At 49.3% G+C, this 16,859-nt stretch overlaps 1 protein-coding gene across 1 annotated transcript in view; it reads right to left on the reverse strand.

Annotated features, from left to right (window-relative positions):
- pcif1 (phosphorylated CTD interacting factor 1) overlaps positions 1-16,859 on the reverse strand; it is a 218,851-nt gene that overhangs the window by 93,323 nt on the left and 108,669 nt on the right. Inside the window, 2 exon segments of the mRNA XM_038802885.1 lie at positions 6,823-6,970; positions 11,430-11,584. Of these exon segments, the coding sequence (XP_038658813.1) occupies positions 6,823-6,970; positions 11,430-11,584 (303 nt within the window).

Here is a 16,859-nt window from a genome sequence, read left to right on the forward strand (position 1 = left end):
TCTGAAAGAGCACCTTACCTAGACCCACTCCCCGTCCTATCCCCGTAACCCTACCTAACATGCACATAGATACTAAAGGGTAATTTAGCGGCCAATCTACCTGACCTGCACATCTTTGGACTGTGGGAGGAAACCGGAGCATCAGGTGGAAACTCATGCAGACACGGAAAGAAAGTACAAACTCAACACAGTCACCCAAGGCCGGAATTGAACCTGGATTCCTGGCGCTGTGAGGCAACTGTGCCACCGAGACACCCTGTTGAAAAATACCATTGTAGGGTAGAGCATAGAAATGAACAAGTGAGTCAGGTAGTAGAAATATTGGAAGAGGACAGAGATGGGAAGAATGATGTACGAGAAGAGTTTGAAACTTCACAGAGTGACCCTCCTGTGATACGACTAGCAAATATAGTAATAATAGAACATTAGTTACTGAGTTTGGCCATTTAAAGGAAGAGGAACGAAAACTTCTTAAGTTCTGCAAAAGCATAAGTAGAGTTGTAGGGACACATCTGGGTTCACTTAACTAACTGATCATGATGTGCACATAGCTGACTCCAAACCGATAAAACAACATTCATATCGATTGAACCCACAGAAACTACCTCAGAGAGAGGAGGAAATTCAATATGCTTTGTATATTGCGGAAACAAGCAAAAATGGTGTGAACAGCAGAATGCCGAACAGCGTTTGAGAAATTATGGGCTGATTAGTTACCAATGCACGAACGGGGTGGGGTGGGGGGGGAATGTATCCAAGGGCCCTTCCTGTTGATTCCTTCAGTTCCTATTTATTTTATTTTGCTTTTCTCGTTTTTCGTACATGGAACATTAATGGAGACATACCATTAAGTTGCGCAAAAGAAGTTCCAAAATTTTACACTGTTATAAAGTTTTGCATTTTGGGCAAGGAATCCAGACATTATAGCACCCAAGAAATTGGAGGGGTTCGCTTCAATTGGTTGGCTGGTGGCCAATGGATTGGCCAGGGACAGTATTTTGCCTCGCAACTGACAGTAATTGGCTCCTGTCAGGTGGGGTTTTTTGGACAGAACCCAGAAGAAGCCACTGGACCCTCAAAGTGGAAGCAGCTCTCTTTCTCTATGCTCAGCTGCCTACTTTCTGAAGACAGGAATGTCTAGATTCTGAAAGAAGAAGCAGAAACATCCACCTGAAAGCCCAAACTGAAGATAAAAATTAATTGGACAACGTCCATACTTTCATTATTTTACACCCCTCTTTCTTTCTGTGTTTGTTTGTCTGCATACATTTACATACTATATATGGCTGGATTCTCCGCAGCCCCACGCCGTAATCGCGGCCGGTGCGGAGAATCCACTTTCACGTCATAATCGGGCCCAGCACCGGTTCGACGATTCTCCAGGCCCAGAAAATCGACGTGACAGCGGAGTACACCGCATCGCCAGGGGGCCATTGCCAGAGGCTTCAGTCTGCGACTGCTCCGGTTGGGATGGACGAATCGGAGACTGGGGGGGGTCTTATAGGCAGCCGGGGATTAACTGTGTGGGGGTTGAGGCTCGGGCGTGTGGCCCGATCAGGGGTGGGGGGTGGTTCCCTTTTCTTAGTGCGGCTCTGCGGTCCGAGTCCGACATGGAGCACAGCACAGCCGCTGGAGGCCATCGGTGTGCGCATGCGCGGACTCTGAACAGAGAGTGCGGCCGCCCGTATCCGCAGCTAAAGCTGTGGGATTTAGTTCGGGTCCCTGCTAGCCCCTTACAGGGCACTGAATTAGTTCAACTTTTTTATAGAAATTTCGAGAGGCAAACTCCACCGTTTGTATGCAGGTATGGGGACGCTGCCTCATTCTGGGAGAATCCAGCCCATAGATGGTGGGGCAAGTTAAAAAGGTGGGTGTTAAGAGATTGGTGTTTGCACTAGGGTCTTCTCCTCAAGCTTTCTAAATCCCTGCAACATGGCTCCCTATCAGTTACAACCCTTTCCTGAACCTGTGCTTTTCTCTGGGGTGTTACTGTATTCTGGGTAAAACTGTACCAGAAATTTCTCTGTATTCCTTCTGTGACTCTGAGCCACAGAAATTAGAGATTGAGAGATCTCCTGCAGACACGTTGCTCGAGACAATCTCAACTTCCACAAACTCCCACATTCTGCATTTGAGACACACACCTGCTCTGCCATATCTTAAACTAATTCCATTTTATTTTCTCAATGTTTTACTGGCAAGGGTATGAATGTGGAAAACATTTTACTGGGAGTGCAGGACACTGTTGAACTGGAAGAGAAGTGGGAACGAGGATTCACAAATGATGAAAGTTTAGATGAGGGAGCAGAAAGAGTGGCTTTTGGAGCAGTTGCCACAGACAATACTTTTCTACACTTGTCAATGGATTAACAGAACTGCTATCATCAGAATTAAATGTTGGCAAGAGTAATAAATCAATGGTGTAACAGTATTGAAACCCGAGGGATTTTGAAGACTGGCTGCCATGTTTCGGTAATCTCGATTTGGAGACTGGGCGTTTCAGATTTGATGGGGCACATTGTATCCTGCCTTCGAGGCCAGGGGTCAGTTTGGCCTACCGATCGCTGATCCTGTATTGTCCTGTTCCTGATGCTCTTTGTGAGGGGTTGGATATGGCTGTTCTGGTCCCACTGGAGACTAGGCTGTTAAACAAGATGGCATGGTGGTGGATGTATTGGTGTCTCATGCCTCGATTGTCGGAATCCCTCGAGAGATCCTGAAGAGTGCTCGTTGGTCCCGTTTTATCCTTGGCTTTGCTTTCTTCATGCACTTGGGAAGATGTCTTTACCCTGAGGACTGCACTACATTTCAGCTGTTACTTAGACATTACTCCCTGCTGATCATATTGTTGTTTACCTTGATGCTGTTGTTTTTTTCCTACAGGGGATTGCGTACAATGGGACGTTTGGCATGTATCGTTGGTTATCCTGATTTAGCAAATTCACGTGTAGTCAAATATGGAAATGGGATGTGCATAGTTTTAAATCCTAAAAGTATTCATACTTTGTTTTCACCCCCCCACCTCGTTTAGTGAGAAAACGAGTGGAGCCGGAGCAGGAAGATGGGTGGAAGGTTGGGGTTGATAGGATTAGTTTATCATCACTGTTGCTGAGGATAGTCAGTTAGAGTTCATCCGTTTAGGGTCCCCCCCCCACCCATTTGATTTGAATTTGGTGCTTTTGTCCTTCATCAGCCTGGACAGACTTCTTGTTATCCTGGGAAAGACTGGGTTCGGTCTGACTCTTCCTTCAGGTCGGGTTTGTCTTTTCTCCTTCTTTAACTGTTTTCGGTAGTATTGGAGCTGATAGAGTGTCTTGTTCGTCATTAAAGCAGTCTGAAATTGGTATCCGTGGTTGAGGATTGTGCGTGTGGGGGGGGGGGGGGAATGTGAAGGTGGCCCTGGGTGAGGACTGTGGTTTCGCTGCGAATTGGTTTGGGTGTCTCTTCCCTGGGGGTCTCTTATTTCTTCTCTTGTCTGGGTGAATGTGATGCTGGTCCTGGTTCTAGTCTGGCCTAGTAGAATAGGGAAGGGCTCTTGAGGTTGAGGGGGAGAGGATTGCCCCTCTCCCTCCCTCCCAGAACGCCAAATTGATGGGTGTCATGATGACTCTTCTTCCACCTGATCGGGGCCTCCTCATGGTGTGAGTAGGCGTGATCGGACTCAGCGCTGTGGTCGGTATCCTATTGTCCCCGGGGATGGGGTGTTCTCCTCTAGGTGTGCCTTCAGGGGTCAGTCTGGTGGACTGGGCTTGACCTTCTGGGATTTGCATGGGCTGAGAGTTGCATGGAATAGATATTCTATTTGTTTTCCTGGGGTAGGTGAGATGCCCCCTTGTTGTCTGGGTAGTTGCTTCTCCTTCTCGTTGGCCTGCGTCGGGCATTTGCCCAAGGGGAGTGGGGGTTGGGTTGGTTATGTTTCTCTCTTAACCGTGTGATTAGCTCTGATGGTTCTTGCTTTTTCTTCCTTCTTTTTTTTTCTGGGATGCCTTGGAGGCTGAGGCTTCCGCTGTGTCGCTCACTTTGCCATTGCTGTCTCCCCGAGCTACTTGGAGGTGCCGCTCAGTCTGGACCATTTTGAGGCCGGATGGATTTCGATGTTTGGGCTGATTAGGAGTGGGTCCATTTTGAATGTTCATTTTAAGGCGGTGGTGGCTTTTCTCTTGGGTGGTCCCGATTGGTGGGATGGGTGTTTGGTTCCAGGGTACGCCCTTCCTTCGCAGGACGTCTTTTTGAAGGGGAGTCTTGACGGCTTCCCTTCTCCTTGGGCTGGAGCCCTCCTATAGACTGGGACCAGAATGATTATCCTTACTCAGGTTTTGGGCTTTGTGGGTATCTTGTCATTCCCCTTGGGGGTAGGTTGTCTGTTTGTCAGTTTAGTGGTCTATTACCCTTAGGTATATGGCCCCTCCATGAGTGCTGTTATGACCTGCGCTGGGACCTGAGCTCCTATTATCTGGAGGGTCAGTTCTGGTAGCTCTGGTCTTTTCTCTCTTCTATGACAGAACCTGGGACTGAGAATAACTTGGACTTGGCCCCCTCTTTGTTATTTTCTTTGACCATGTAATCAATACTAATTCTGTTCCGGGCCTGGATAATAATAATAATCTTTCATTGTTAGAGGTATGAAGTTACTGTGAAAAGCCCGTTAGGGGTTAGATTGCATTCTGGGGTACGGATGTAACTTCTCCTTAAAGCTGGGTTTCTTCTGGATTTTTTGTTTTTTGTAGTGCTGGGTTTGATGTATTTGTTCTTCGCTTTTGCGTGGATGCAGCTGGGTCTGATATCCAAGGGAGATTGCTATGTTGGTGCCTATGTTGCTGCCGAGGCGAAGGGTTTGTGGGCTGGTGTGCACCCGATTCGGCGTGGGAGTGTTCACCGTCATGTCATGTTTTTTTATTACTTTATCGTATTCTTCCTTTAGTTTCTGGTGGGGTCATGGGAACATTCAGTTTCGCCCAATGATCGTACCGAGCCCGTTGTGATGTCGTTCTCCTGTTCCATTTTATGCCCATGTATGTTGAGCTTTTTTTCCCGCTCTTCTTATGTATGGTATTATTTTGTAACTTTGTTGCGGCTGTTTCTAAAACGTAAAATTCGAATAAATATATTTTAAAAAAAGAGTGTGTACCATTTCCCAAGCTGAGGTCTCTGTGAACGTCATTCTCCACTGAGAGTGTGTGTCACGTAACAGGCATGGACTTCATATTTCTCATTGCTTTAGATTGGAGATGTGGCATGTGTGACATTAATTTCCAAGAGACTTTGAGGGGAGCTGCATGTGTGTGTTCGGGGCGGGATGGGGCAGGGGTTGTTGTACAGAGCCAGGTATGTTTGGAAGTCACACTGTAATATGTGCTTAGGGCCCCAGCTATTCAGAGTTTACATCAATAATTTGGATGAAGGAACCAAATGTAATATTTCCAAGTTTGCTGATGACATGAAACTTGGTGGCACTGAGTGATGAAGAGGATGCTAAGAGGATTCAAGGTGATTTAGACAACTTGAGCGAGTGGGCAAATACATGGCAGATACAATATAATGCAGATAATTGGGGCAGCACGGTAGCATAGTGGTTAGCACAATTGCTTCACAGCTCCAGGCTCCCAGGTTCGATTCCCGGCTTGGGTCACCTTTCGTGCGGAGTCTGCACATCCTCCCAGTGTCTGCGTGGGTTTCCTCCGGGTGCTCCGGTTTCCTCCCACAGTCCAAAGATGTGCAGGTTAGGTGGATTGGCCATGCTAAATTGCCCTTAGTGTCCAAAATTGCCCTTAGTGTTGGGTGGGGTTACTGGGTTATGGGATAGGGTGGAGGTGTGGGCTTGGGTAGGGTGCTCTTTCCAAGAGCCGGTGCAGACTTGATGGGCCCTAAGGCATGGTAAATTCTATGATAAATTCTATGATCTATGATAAATTAAACGTTATCCACTTGAGATGGAGAAACAGAATGACAAAGTAGTTTTTAAATGATTGAGGAATGTTGATATACAAAGGGACCTGGATGACCTTGTACACCAGCCACTGAACGAAAGCATGCAGTTAGAAAGCAGTTAGGAATACAAATGGTATGTTGGCCTTCATTGCAAGAGGACTGGAGTACAGGAGTAAGGATGTCTTACTGCCGCGAGACCACACCTGGACTATTGTGTGCAGTTTTGGTCTCTTTATCTAAGAAGGAATCTACTTGCCATAGAGGGAGTGCAGTGAAGGTTCACCAGACTGATTTCTGGGATGGCAGGATTGTTGTATGAGGACAGATTGGTTTGACTGGACCTGTATTCACTGGAATCAAGAAGAATGGGAGGAGATCCATTTGCAATATATAACATTCTGACAGAACTGGACAAACTGGATGAGGTTTCTGCTGGCTTGTGGGAGGGAGGGGGGGGGGGGGGGGGGGGGGGGGGGGAATGTCACAATCTAAAGGATAGATTGTTTAGGACTGAGATGAGGAGAATGTCATTACTCAGAGGGTGGTGAACCTGTGGAATTCTCTAACAAAGGCAGTGGAGAACAAATCACTGAATATATTTAATAAGGAAATAGATCAATTTCTAGACTCTAAAGGTGTCAAAGGATATGGGGAGAGTGTGGGAGCATGGTGTTGAGATAGAGGATCAACCATGATCATTTTAAATGGCGGTGCAGGCTTGAAGGGCCGAATGACCTACTCCTGCTCCTATTTTCTATGTTTCTATAAGTGATAGATGTCTCTTTAGGTGGAAACTACTTGTTGGACAAGGGGTCAGAACACACTTTATTACAGTACAACGTATAATCTTTATCATAGCCTGTATCACAAAGATAAAAGGAAATATTTGGTTACCTGATAGGAATGTCATTCATTACTTCACGAAACATAGAGGGAGAGATGATTGGATCACAATCACTGGGTAGTAATGGGTCCTTGCCTTTGTCGATCGCCTTGCGTTCCAGAAGCCAGCGATTAAAAGAGTCACGAGGTGGCTCAATCCCTGCCAGAGCAATCAAACAGGTGTTAAAACAGGATTCACAGACCTTCCCATATAGAACGGCTAGAAACCTTGTCCGAATATTGAATGTTTCTGGGGTTGTTGCTGTGGGAAGGAGGATCAAAATTCTATTTCCATTTAGTTCAAGCAGCCTACTCGGCATGAAATGGCGAAACCTTACCACAACTGGCCCATCATCAATGAATGCCTGAGTAAATGAAGGAATGTAATCAGCGTTCTTTCAATCAAAATAAGGTCCGAATCAATGAAGAAGTGAAGGATCAGAAGAATACCTTTCCCAGACAAGTTTGTTTGTTGATAGAGGCAACAAAATAGTCCCAAATTTGATTTTTGGTCTGCACTGAGTCCAGGTGGCAGTGAAAACTGGTTTCAATAGCAGGAGGCCAAGATGCCTGTTCTCTCCACTTGCTGTCCAATGGCTAGGGCTGGAAAGTTCACATTGGGTGAGGACAGGATCAGTTTCACTGTGATGCCCTCAAAAATTAACTTTCAGGTGCAAAGGTTTTCCTGGGTATGGAAGAGATTACTTGAGTTGGTTTACGAAGGGTGACTAAAATAAAACTTTTGGGTTTGGCGGAAAAGCTGCAGTTAACCTTATCTAAAGGAGTGAGGAAGGTAGAGATAATACAAGAAATAGCTCAGCATTTAAATTTGCCCGAGACACAGTCAGAATCATGAGAATTAGATGGAATTCAATTACAAATGAAACAATTAGAAATTCAGGATAAAGATAAACAGAAAGAAATAGAACAGAAGAAATTGGAAATAAAAGGACAGGAGAGATTGGCAATGGCAGAACGAAAAAGAGAGGACTTTAAAAAGAAAATTTAGAGTACCCAATTCTATTTATCCCCCCCAATTAAGGGGCAATTTAGCGTGGCCAAGCAGGCTGCAGTTTAAATAATTATTTATTAAGTATAATAATAATCTTTATCAGTGTCATAAGTAGGCTTACATTAACACAGCAATGAAGTTACTGTGAAAATCCCCTACTCGCCTCATTCTGGCGCCTGTTCGGGTACACAGAGGGAGAATTCAGAATGTCCAATTCACCTAACAAGCACGTCTTTAGGGACTTGTGGGAGGAAACTAGAGCGCCTGGAGGAAACCAACACAGATACGGGGAGAACGTGTAGACTCCGCACAAACAGTGACCCAAGCTGGGAATCGAACCCAGGTCCCTGGTGCTGTGAAGCAACAGTGCTAACCACTGTGCTACCTTGCCTGCCCTGTACTGGGAAGACAGACTCGTTAAACCAAGATAAGCCAGTGGGTTTTGATAAAGTGGGAAGAAGAACTATTGTCTAGTGGAAGAGGTGCAACACAGTGTACAGCCTGTTTAGAGGTTGGTAGATAAGCAGGTGTCAGAACTTTTTCAGGATTTTATTTGTGGGGGTAAGGTTTACTCGTGTGGACAAGTTGACATAGGTAAGGAGTTTCATATCTTAAGGAATACAGGAGCAAGTCAGTATTTAATGGTGAGATGAGGAGATATATAGTCTGGAAGGAGTACTGCCAGAAAAGGTGGAATTAGTGATGAGAGGAATAGTGTGCCATTATGTAAGGCAAGGTTAGAGATTCCGGTGAGAAGTGGTAAAGTGGTGGTCGGAGTAATAGAAAAATTACCCTTTTCAGGGATAAAGTTTATCCTGGGTAATGAGACAGCTGGATCACAGGTGGGAGTGATGCCTACTGTGGTTGAAAAGCCAGTGGAAAGTCAAACAACTGAGGTGTTGCAAGAAACATTTCTGGGGTGTTTTCTGATTGTGTAGTGACAAGATCACAAAGCCACAGGTTGAGACAGGAGAAATAAAACTCCAGGAGTATGGCTAGGAAGGCTGAAGTTCAGTTGTCCGAAACCATGTTTGATCAGACGGTTGATAAGGACCAAGAGCAGGTGGCCGATAAAGTGGATATCTTTAGTTCAAGAAAGTTGGTAGAATTACAGCAGGAAGATTCAGAGTAAAGTAGTTATTACATTAGAAATAATGTATTAATAGGGTAGCACGGTGGCACAGTGGTTAGCCCTGCTGCCTCATGGCACCGAGGTCCCAGGTTCGATCCCGGCCCTGGGTCACTGTCCGTGTGGAGTTTGCACATTCACCCTTGTCTGCGTGGGTTTCACTCCCACAACTCAAAGATGTGCAGGCTAGGTGGATTGGCCTCGCCAAATTGCCCCTTAATTGGAAAAAATGAATTGGGTACTCTAAATTTAAAAAAAAAGAAATTATGTATTAATGAGAAAATGGAATCCTTTACACATTCAGGCAGATGAGAAATGGGCAGAGGTTCATCAAGTGCTGTTGCTGGTGGGTTATAGAGAGGAGGATTTGCGGGTAGTGCACGAGGTTCCAGTAGGGGGTCATTTAGGAATAAGGAAAACTCAAGCAAAAATAAAAAATTTTGATTGGCCTGGACTGCACAAGGATGCAGCTGAATTTTGCCGCACAACTCACACATAGCAGGTAATAGGGAAACCTCAAGCGGTAATCAAACTTGCACCCTTAATATACATTCCAGCATTTGAGGAACCTTTTATGAGGGTCCTATTTGATTGCATGGGACCCCTGCCTAAAACAAAAAGTGGGAATCAGTATTTGTTGACCATAATGAAGTGTCTATTAGATCAGGCATTTTCAAAGTGGGGGTCGCGACCGTGGTGGGTTGCGGGCGGGTGTCAGGAAGATCGCAGAGCCATCCATCGCGGTGTTCCCAATCGTGGGAATTCAGGCGCAACGGCCGCAGTACCCGGCTTTTAAAAATGCCGGCTGCGATCGGCCTTAGAAATTATGACTGTGACCTGCTTTAAAAATGCGGGCGCGCTGCGCATGCGTGCCCGCTCATCAGTGCACATACGTGGAGCCAAGAAAAACACCGCCTCCTCCTGATGTCAACATGCTGACCCAGGAGATTAAAAAAAATATTCAATTCAGTCTTCCTGTATCTGTCTTGAATATGCTCAATGGCTGAGCCTGCAGAACTCTCTTTGATAGTGAATTTTAGAGATTAAAAGATTCACAACACTTGGAGTTAAGTAATTTCTCCTCATCTACGTCTAAATTCATCACATTGTAATTTGCAGGCTATATGCCCAGGCTGTAAACCACCCATCTGACGAAAACTTATGTTCTGCATCTGCCCTGTAGAGTCCTGGAGAATAATGCCTGTTTCAATGAGTAAGAAGTCTTACAACACCAGGTTGAAGTCCAACAGTTTTGTTTTGAGTCACTAGCTTTCGGAGCACAGCTCCTTTCTCAGTGACTCGAAACAAACCTGTTGGACTTTAACCTGGTGTTGTAAGACTTCTTACTGTGCCCATCCCAGTCCATCGCCGGCATCTCCACATGTTTCAATGAGGTCATTTCTCATTCTTCGCTACTCTGTTCTATAGAATATAAGCCTAGGCTCACCTCTCGCATTAAAGATAGGACAAAATGGTGGGTCACAAAGGTCGACTGACGTGGGTCGCAAAGGTCGGCTGGTTGGTAAAAATGGGTGCTGGGCAAAAAAGTTTGAAAAACACTACTAGATTTCTGGAGGCCCTTCCATGAACAAATATTACAGTTAAGAGGGCTGTAGAGGAGTTAACTAATTTTTAACGAGATATGGACTAGCAAAAAAAATATTCAATCAGGTCAGGGATCCAATTTTATGTTGAAGTTATTCAAGAAGGTATGGATTGTTTAGGAATAAAGTAATTTAACTCTACTGCGTATCATCCAGAATCACAAGGAGCGTTTGAAAGGTGGCATCAAGGTGGTTTCTGTCCAGTATCCTATCCACTGCTTGTGTCTGGTCTGGGATCGTGATATTAATAATAATATTATTGTTGCAATTTAGGGAAATATAGCAATTTGTAGCAAGCTCCCACAAACAGCAAGCCAACAAATAACCAGATAATCTGAATGACCAGATAATCTGTTTCAGTCCTGGCCATTAATGGATATATAATTGGTCAGGATCCTTGAAAAGATCTTTGCTTATTCAGAAGAGCAACAGAGTCTCTTACGCAGCAGAGGGGGCAGATGGGCCCTTGGTTCAATGTCTCACCCCAGAAAAGTCTCACCAACAATGATACCGCATTCCACTAGTATGGGCTGACAGTTTAACTCACATACTTAACTTTGAACTAACAACCTTCGTATACGGAAGCGCAAATGCTACCACTGGGCTGCAGCTAACACCTTTGGGACAGAGGAAGTATTTCAGCACAAAGTTATGTGGAGAATATGTCCCACACATAGAAGAGATTAATTGCTCTTTTTCTCAGTTTGTCAAAGGGTCCCAAATCCCTAATGGCAAACAGAAAAGATGGGAAAATAAAGCTTTTTACACTGGAAAAAAGCCTGAAATTTAATTTTTTTCTTTGTGATCATCAGGTTCGAACAACATCAGTGTATGGAACAGAACATGTTTACCCCTTGCCAGCTGAAGAGGTTACCTTCTCTTTGTTGGCAGAGCTCCTGGTAGTGTTGTCTCAGTTTCACTGTCAGATGTGCTCTTAATATCTCCACATCTGGATGCGGTGGAAGCATCTCGGTTGGAGGACGCTCCTTAATCACTGCGTTAGTTGGAATATCAAGGTCCCAGTACACACTGTAACACAGAGATTGTAAACGGAGGTTCACATAATTCAAGTTTGGAGTCAATCACTGAAAACCTAGATACCTCCCAATACGGGTCTCCTCGGTTTATAAAGTAAATATGGCTGAACTCTATTTACAGTCCCATATCACTAATCAAATAATTTCATTTAAACTGGTTTATATTAACAATGTTTAGCTGAACCTGTATTACGAAAAAGTAAAAAGACCAAGTTAATGCCCCAATGCACCTTGGTTCAATGGTATTGATACAACTTTCCACTCGGGAACTGTTTTATCAGAATTTACAGTGCAGAAGGAGGCCATTCGGCCCATCGAGTCTGCACCGGCTCTTGGAAAGAGCACCCTACCCAAGGTCAACACCTCCCCCTATCCCAATAACCTAGTAACCCCACCCAACACTAAGGGCAATTTTTGACACAAAGGGCAATTTAGCATGGCCAATCCACCTAACCTGGGGTGGAGGGAGTATGTGTCACAGGGGGGGTTGAAAGGGGGGGCGGGGGGGGGGGGCTTGGGGGCAGTGGTAGGGGATACAGTGACACATACTCCCTCCACCTAACATCTTTGGACTGTGGGAGGAAACCGGAGCACCCGGAGGAAACCCACGCACACACGGGGAGGATGTGCAGACTCCGCACAGACAGTGACCCAAGCAGGAATCGAACCTGGGACCCTGGAGCTGTGAAGCCATTGTGCTATCCACAATGCTACCGTGCTGCCCTTCTTTTGCACCAACTAATATTATCAACCTTAAATACAGGTTCCTCATCCTTGAAATGAATTCAACCTTCACTAGAGCTGCCAACTCTGAATATATTTCTGAATATCACATGACCTCCCATCTCTAACTGCCCCAACTCGTCAACAGTAAATTTCCCATCTTCAATATATTTATTATTACTGCCAAGCTTGGGCTGCACTCTGGAGTGTAACATGGGATGGGATTTGGAGTGTGATCTGGAATGGGCTCTGAAGCTGATCTGGGTTGTGCTCAGGATCGTGCTCTAGGTCGAATGGCACACCAGACATGGAGATACATTAGGGGTTTGAAGTTTGGGAAACACAGGGGGCGGGATTCTCCGATATTGAGGCAGAGTGTCCGTGTCGTCGTGAACCGCGACGGCGTGAAACAGCAGCAGACATGATCGATTCAGGCCCCGAAAAGGGGCCGGCAGCAGGGCCGCGAGAAATGCAGTGGGCGTGGTGCCACAGCAGCGGCGCCATCGCGCGAGGCCCGGCTGACGTTGCGCCGCATCATTTAAAGTGCGCGATCAGCGCACAGGACCCGAAGGATCGAGATGACTGAGCCCCGCCGTGCCGCTCCCAGGTTCCAGGACAGTGATCTTGAGATGCTGCAGAAGAGCACAGGGCCATTGTGTGCCCAAGTAGTGGGCACCGGCAACCATCCAGCACTGTGAAGCGCGGCTAGCTTGCGGTTAGCGCTGTGGGGCACACCCCCCGCTCTGGGGACCAGGGGGGGAGGGAGACGACGACATCAATGTGTGCGTACAAGAACCGGAGGGGGAATCACCTGTGCTGCATCCCCTCACCGCCCATGGGCAGAGGGCTCTGGACCTCGCTGGGGGAGCCGCCACCATGCCATGCCAGATCGGAGACGCAGGACCAAGTGAGACTCCCCTGCCAGGCTACACCCCCTCAGCCCTGTCACCGCGCCCCTCCCCCAACACTGTATCCCCTACCACTGCCCCCAAGCCCCCCCCCCTTTCAACCCACCCTGTGACACATACTCCCTCCACCCCATAACCCCCCCCCGAGGCTCCATCCCTCACACTGCCCCCAAGCCCTCCCCTTTCAACCCAACCCCTTACACTGCCCCCTCCACCCCCTCACACTGCCCCCTTCACTCCCTAACCCCCCCCCCCCCCCCCGGACACTCCACCCCCTGACATTCCATCCCCTCACACTCCCCCTCCACCCCCTCACACCCGACTCCGCGTGTCTAACGGTACATGACTCATTGTCTTCCCCAGGGCCAGGAGCTGATCGTCCAGGGACGTGTCGGACAAGCCCCCGCCGTCCAGCTGCAAGCTCATCCAGCCCCACGACACACGGCAGAGGGGGGAAGGAAGATGGACAGGAGGGCCCTCCTCTGAGGCTGGGGCACTGGAGGGGGACGCACAGAGGACAGACAGATACGACACGGACGAACACAGGACGGACAGTCAGGACACTGATGGCCATGAGTCAGACGAGGTGAATGCTGCGAGCCAGGAGTGACGGAGAGAGGACGGGGACTCTGGACAGTGACGCACAGAGGACGGCCAGACAGTCGACGGACACGGCACCTAACATGGGCCGCGAACTAGTTGCAATGGTCCAAGGATCGACACAGGAGACCCCAGACCTGGGGACTGATTATGACCTCAAGTTTGCGCCACTGCTGTCACCCACAATATCCACCATCGCAGACACGTTGGGCACATAAGTGATGAGGCTTCGGGGTCACTGACTGGCGCGCACCACACAGCCGAACCGGTACAGCAGGTCGAGGTAGGAGTAGCCGAGGGGCTGGACGGTCGGAGGGCAGCCCAGGCCCAGCACCCAGCTGCCGCCCAGACAGTTCCTGGGTTCCTGGACTTACTAAACCCACCCACAGACCTGATGTATTTGGAAATCCAGGGAGTAGACAACGGGATGACAGCCGTCTTCCAGCATCTGCAGACGCAATTGGAGGAGTCCATCTGCATCCAGGAGCAGGGAGTGGTGCCGGTCATGGCTGCCACCCAGGCCGACACTGCACGGGTGGCGTCCACGGTGGAGGCAATGGGGGCAGCGGTTTCAGGCATGGGTCAGGTTCTGCAAGGCGTGGGGCTTGATGTGCACGCGTCATCCGTGGCCCAGGACAGGGCTGCCCTCTCATAGGCAGTCATGTCCCAGAGCCAGGTGGACATGACCGCCGCGCTTCGGGCCCAATCTCAGCAGGCCATGGCCCAGTCCCAGCAGGCCATCGCTGAGAGCATCGGCGTCCTTGCCCACATGCTGGATGGCATCGCAGAATCCCAGCAGAAGGTTGCGCAGTCCCTGAGAGGGATGGCGCACTCCCTGATCTCCATCGCTGGGAACGTTCAGACCCTGGTCGATTCCACAGCGGGCCTCCAGGACTGGCAGCGACAGGCGTCGGTGGTACCACGGCGCCTGTCTCCGCGCGCATTACCGTCCCATTGTGAGGCCCGGGAGCCACTGGGCTCCCTGAGGGAGGAGGTGGTTCTGGTGCCCGTCCCGGTTACTCCAGCAAGGGAGGTCCCGGAACACTCTGACTCCCTCGTTCCGTCCCTGGTGCACCTGATGGGCAGCGGGCAGAGCAGGGTAGAACCATGCCATCCAGCTCGCCCACCGAGCAGCCTGGCCCATCCAAGCCGGGATGCCCCAGGAAGCGCACGCCGACGGGGACCAACGTCGCAGGAAAGGAGTCTCAGCAATCCGCCTCCACTCCTGCTGTACCGTCTGGGGAAACACCAAGACGTAGTGGTAGGGCCCATAAGGCCAAGAAGTTAGACACGTAGCAAGTTGGCACGGGTGCAGGGCACAGCTAAGCTGTAGGGGCTAGGGCACTTGTATGTGAATATCACGATTAAAGTCACTGTTACGTCAAACCTAGATGCCTCTGTGCTATGTCTGGTGCCTGAGGGGTCGTGAGGGGGACCGAGTGACGCTGGGGGTCAAAGTTCTGTACAACGGTGAGGCAGGGTGTATGTTTATTCCCCCCCCCCCCAAACAACCCGTCACTCTCAGCACACACCACCGCCAGCTGCCCCACATGACCATGTGGTGGATTGTCCATGACACATACAGGGACCACCGAGGTGGAGGGTTCAGATATGGCCATGAGTCAGACATTGTCTAGCGGTCCAGAGCTTTCAGCTCATCGCAAAGCGGGTTGTCATCATTCAACATGGCACTGATCACACCTGCTGACACAAGCAACTGTGTTAAAACATTCACGATGTGCTGCAGGTGTAAGGTGCTGTGAAAGTGGTGGTGTGGGCGGTAGGGTTGTGCGATGGTGCCGGAAGAGGGGGGTGCGGTTGTGCGCGATCCGTGGTGCAAGTGCCTTGCTCAGCGATGCCCTCCTCCTAGTTAGTGAAACGTGCGCCGATCAACGCCTCACGTGCTCGCTCTCCTAGCCGGTGTCGTCGTGCAGCCTCCTGGCCATATCCCGCCCCCAGGTCGTGTCTGTGCCCACCCTCCCCATCCTCCTCATGTACAGAGGCGACGCCCTCATCAGGCTCCCCCAGTGCATCCTCCCTCTGTTGGGCAATGTTGTGCAACACACAGACCACAGCAATGCGTCCGGCCCTGTCGGGGTGTTACTGCAGGGCCCCTCCAGAGCGGTCCAGGCACCGGAATCTCATCTTCAGGAGGCCAAAGCACCTCTCCACAACACCCCTGGTTGCTCCATGGGCCTCATTATAGCGGATCTCCGCTTTGGTCTGTGGCCTCCGTATAGGCGTCATCAGCCACGACTGCAACGAGTAACCCCTGTCACCCAGCCGGGGCGGGGGGGGTCCCTCGAAAATAGCGGGGATGAAAGAATGAGCCAGTATGAAAGCATCATGCACGCTGCCAGGGTATTGGGCGTACATATGCATTATCTTCATGCGCAGACCACCTGAATGCTCATCGAGTAGTTCTCCTTCCTGTTCAGGAAAATGTCCCTGTTATCCAAGGGTGGACGCATGCCGACATGCTCCCCATCAATCAGCTCCGGACCATCGGCATCCCAGCCACGGAGGCGAATCCCGCTGCCCGGTCTACTGGAAAATGTATGTATCTGTCGGCCATGGCATACTGGGCGTCAAGTGACGGCCCGGATGCACCGGTGCCTACGAGATTCCAGACAGGTCCCTGGTCGGCGCCTGGAAGGACCCAGTGGCGAAGAAATTGAGGGTAACCGTGACCTTAACGGTCAACGGGATAGCATGTCCTCCCCCCATTTCACGTGGTGCCAGGAGGTGGCATGTAAGTGTCACGGTCTCCCGACTCAATTAGAGTCTCCTCCTGCATGCCATATCCGGAAAGTCGTGGAACGACATGCGGTCCCAGTACACTGAGGCCGCATGGGCGCCTCGGCACCACCACCTGCTCCTGCTCCTCGCCCTGCGCCCCATCAGGATCCGAATCCTCGTCCTCTGCATGCCCGATGATGTGGTGGTCATTGTCACCCTCCGCCTCTTCATGCACCTGTTGGGCGGGAGAGCCTGCAGCAGGAACTGCTGGCACTGGACCCTCTGCAGCCAGTCCCT

This window comes from Scyliorhinus canicula, chromosome 7 (assembly GCF_902713615.1).
Source record: "Scyliorhinus canicula chromosome 7, sScyCan1.1, whole genome shotgun sequence".
NCBI lineage: Eukaryota > Metazoa > Chordata > Chondrichthyes > Carcharhiniformes > Scyliorhinidae > Scyliorhinus > Scyliorhinus canicula.